General features: G+C 41.9%; 1 protein-coding gene across 1 annotated transcript; it reads left to right on the top strand.

Annotated features, from left to right (window-relative positions):
- The first annotated feature begins 478 nt into the window (after positions 1–478).
- On the top strand, positions 479–4105 carry LOC133889775 (NAP1-related protein 1-like). Its single transcript, XM_062330246.1, has 10 exons — positions 479–751; positions 1568–1690; positions 1810–1860; positions 1990–2061; positions 2138–2251; positions 2339–2400; positions 3039–3099; positions 3190–3246; positions 3327–3368; positions 3727–4105. Exons 1-10 carry the CDS (start codon positions 620–622, stop codon positions 3778–3780), a joined length of 768 nt encoding a protein of 255 aa, XP_062186230.1. The 5' UTR covers positions 479–619; the 3' UTR covers positions 3781–4105.
- Positions 4106–4391: the final 286 nt, after the last annotated feature.

The raw sequence follows: 4391 nt of genomic DNA, 5'->3' as shown, positions 1-4391 counted from the left end.
GTTTATTTCGGTAAATATGGTCACATATGTTATCAAATTTTGGATGTTTGCCCAATAAAACCAATGGGGGCAATGGGCTTCGATGGGGAGCTGGGGACGGGGATGCTGTACAGTTCGTTGTTGTTTTAGGAATTTCAAGTATTCATATACAAGTCGGTTTGTGGTTGCTGCGTTGTGTTCTGTGGATTTCAGTCTGTATCAGGAATCTGTAAACTAGTGATATACTGATTCCTGTAGGATTCTACTGTTATACCTCCAAAAAAGATGAGATAAACTAGTGACTCCATGATTCCTATCATCTGGATTCCTCTGCCGACAACACGGCCCGTTAGGCCTGCCCAGTTTCTGTTTAGCAAACCCCACCATGGCTCACAATGCCCAGAGGCCCAGCCCAACACTACTCAAACCGGCGGCAAGCGCGAATCTCCGCGCGGCCTGGTATAAAAACCCCGCAACATGCCCCCCCCCCCCCCCCCGCGCCTCCGCCCTCGGTTTCCTCCTTCGCAGTTCCCCTCTCCCACCGCGCGCACGGCGGCAGCAGCCAGTCGGCCACCCACCCTCCCCGCGGAGAGCTAAAACCCTAGAGCTCCTCGCGAAGGGGTTCTCACTTGCCCTCGCGATGCCAACAGCGGAGGAGAAGGGCAAGAGGGCGAGGACCGACGACGCCGAGGATGAGAGGGGCGAGCACGTCGACGGCGCCATCCTGCTCTCCATCGAGAAGCTCCAGGAGGTCCAGGATGAGATCGAGAGGGTGAGTCCCGTCGCTTCTAAAGAGATTTTTTCCTACATCTTTTGGCGCTGGTGATCGGTCGGGCATTTCATTGGTAGCTTTGTGGTTTCTGGAGCGGTTGCTGTTTAATTTAGGTGATGCTTTACTGCCAATTTGGTGACTAGTGAGCTATTCCCGGTTTGACGCAGCGTTAGGTGATTGGCTGGTTGATTGCGGTGTCTGGAAGTATTGTTTTGGGGCGTTGGGTTGGAACGGAGGTTTTTTTTTTTGCTTTAGTGCTCGAGCTGGAACTGCGCCGTCCTGTTTAGTGTGCGAATGGGACACTTGTTCTGTGCTCTTGCAGAATTGTGACTAGTTAGATACAAAAAGACACGTACCCGTGTTCTTTAGTGTCAGCAGGCTCTGAAGTCAGAATTCACATGCTTGTGAGCTTATGCCAGTGAATTGTAGACGCTTGCATAGCTTGGCTGCAGTTAAAATTAAGTTTCTGAGCTCTACGAGGTGCCCACGGGCTGGGGTACTTGACAGCTGATACAATTTGCTTTTTATTCAAAATAATGCTTAGCAGCTTGAAAATGTGGTGTCAGATGATTTTGGAAACCCATTATTGCCATAACTGTTGTACCCCCCTGGAAATTAAATATTTTTGGTGAAAGTTAATCATGGAAATGTACTGGCTAAATTGCTCCCATGTCCAGAACGAATGGCTAAATCATTCAACACGACTTCGCAGGATTTTCTCCTTTGAAATGAGAAGATACTCACATGCATTTTAAATGTAGGCTGTTTCAATGTATTTTAAGAGTATGTTGTTTCTCATAGCATCATTGATTACAGGTTAACGAGGAAGCAAGTGACAAATTTCTGGAGGTGCAACAGAAATACAATGAAATTCGCAAGCCAATTTATGTTCGACGCAATGAAGTTATCCAGAAAATTCCGGACTTCTGGCTGACAGCGGTTTGTAATATATTTCTATAATGGTTTTATTTGATGTTCTTGTTGACAGTGCTTATGGGCTGATCTTTTAAGTACTAATTGTGCCATTGCTGTGTACTGTGTACTGTGTTACCCTGCAGTTCCTTAGCCATCCCATGCTCGGTGAACTTCTGACTGAGGATGATCAACAGGTACCTTGATTTGACGTGCTTTGAACTTTTTGGACATTTGTACTAATAAAATCAATACACCTATATGCTGCGAAACTCTGCAAAACCAATCAGCAAATTTACTTACTTAGTATGGTTGTTCTGTTGTAGATTTTTAAACATTTGGAGTCTATAGATGTTGATGAGTTTGAGGATATTAAATCGGGCTGCTCTATTACTCTCGTAAGGATCTTTTGCACCTGCAAGTTACAATTCCATTTTTAAATGGTTTTACTATCTTTTGATTTTGAACTGGCAGACATTTTCTTCCAATCCGTATTTTGAAGATAAAAAGCTTACAAAGACGTATTCCATGAGTGATGATGGAGCAATCTCAGTAAAGGCTACATCCATTAAATGGAAGGCGGGAATGGTATTGCGCCTTGACTATCAAACTATGTGTTTAACTCACTAAGTTCCTGCTGAGAGAACATAATGAGTTTTCTAATTTATACATTAGGATATTGTCAATGGAAAGACATGCACCAAGAAGGGGGACAAGCGACTACTGGTTGATGAAAGGTATCTAGATTCTATTTGAGCATTTTCCCCATTTCTAGTTTCTCCCAAGTGATACACAATTATATAATCAAACAATCTATGCATGCTAGCTTCTTTCTTGTGTCAATTATTGTTCAAGCGGTTGCATTCTCTTGTTCACTAGATGTGTATATGTTATCCTATACATTCTGTTGGCTCCCTTGAGTTTTTACGATCTAGCACATTTCTATTTCCATGCTATTTTGTCAACAGCTCATGAAATTAGCTGAAATGTTCATGAAAATATGTTGTATACTAGTGCCTACTGGTTTAGTGGTTGTTTGGTCTTGTGATTTAGCATACAAAAACAAGCTTAAGCCAATACACTTGCAATTTTTATTGAAGACACCCTAGCAAGGCCATGTAGCCCCCCTGAAGTATCTGTTTGCGTGGCTTATTTTTTCATGGAGAAGCATCAATACTGTCAAGTATCCAACACATCATGGTTTTATGTCTATTTAGCAAGATTATCTTTTCGTGTACTTTGAAAATGTTCCTTTTTTGCATTTTTACCTCGTTTGTACATTACATTGTTTATTCATTATAGTAACATGTCTATCTCAGTTGAGTTGCAATTAGGAGATTATGTAAAGATGACTCGTCTTCCGTTAATTTTGCAGTTTCTTCACTTGGTTCAGTGATACAAAGAACAAAAGTTTTGCTCACGGTGAGATGGATGAGGTATAATAATTTCCAGGTCTCACCATTGAGGCCTCAAGAAAATATATGTATTCCAGCTGAGGATGTTCTCTGATAACCTCAATCACGTAGGTGGCAGATGTCATCAAAGAAGACTTGTGGCCTAATCCTTTGAAGTTTTTCAACAATGTTAGTGGCTCTTTTTTGACGAGTGATTTCGTTCATTTCTTTTTTGTATCTTTATCTAGTCCTCAAGTCTCTCACTGCAGGATCTTGAAGACGAATTTGAACAAGAGGATTATGTTGAAGAGGTAACCCTATTAATTTGTGTGTGGTTCTATATAATTTATTCCTTAGGCAAAAGTGCATTGTGTTCTTTCGTATCCCAATGATATTTTGATCTTTCAATAGCATTAAGTTTTATCATGTTACTATGAGCTTTTTTTTGCTGCACCTGGCTGTTAGGTTAATTGTGCTGCTGTCTGTCGTGTCATGACTAGTATACCAATTAGGCATTCACACACCTTGGAATGCCTAGTCATGTTTGTGATATCAGAGCACCTTGTCAAGTGTCTATTATTTGCGTACACAAATTGGAGATGTTGACCACAATCGTTTTTCTGTATCCATTCTATACCTGTATTCATCATTCTCTTGCAATGTTTTTAGGGATTTGGTGAGGAGGAAGCCGAAGATGAAGGAGGGGAGGATGGAGAGAACTGAGCCTGATCGGCATTGATAACTTATGTCTGCAGAATGAGGAGACCGGGCCTCTGAAGGGCTGATGAAACAAGGCGTCCCCTTTTGCGGTGTTCTGGTGCTCGACTTAGTTGGAGTTTTAGGAGCTATTTTTCAGAACTTTAGTTTATCGAGAAGCAACTCATGGATTTGCTGTTCAACAGATTTCTGTATGTGCAATCCAATGTACCGCGGAAGTACTATTTAGGCTGCTGACTGTTTGTTCTTTGTTGTGCTCAATCTTACGAGTTACAGCTTGTCCTGCAACCTTCTCATGGGCATGCGCCCATGTCTAGTACTTGTACAGTGTGTATGACCGGATCGCCCATGTTCAGTTCTCAATTTAGATGGGATTTACTAACAAATAAATGCTGCCCGTGCATATTAAAACCTGTCCACTAATATGCCACTGATATACGGAGGTATTTAGAGTTAGCTTTCTCATCAGAGATAAATGGGGTGTTTCGAATTTCGATCAAAGCTTGGAGCGCAATATAAAGCAAACCACGAAGAGCACATTTTTATCAAGAAAAATCACACGTAGGGTATTTCCAGTGTAAAGGTGCTTTATAGCAGTGCCTGTGTAGAGTTGTGAA

This window comes from Phragmites australis, chromosome 13 (assembly GCF_958298935.1).
Source record: "Phragmites australis chromosome 13, lpPhrAust1.1, whole genome shotgun sequence".
NCBI lineage: Eukaryota > Viridiplantae > Streptophyta > Magnoliopsida > Poales > Poaceae > Phragmites > Phragmites australis.
This window is presented reverse-complemented; position numbering and strand designations above follow the sequence as displayed.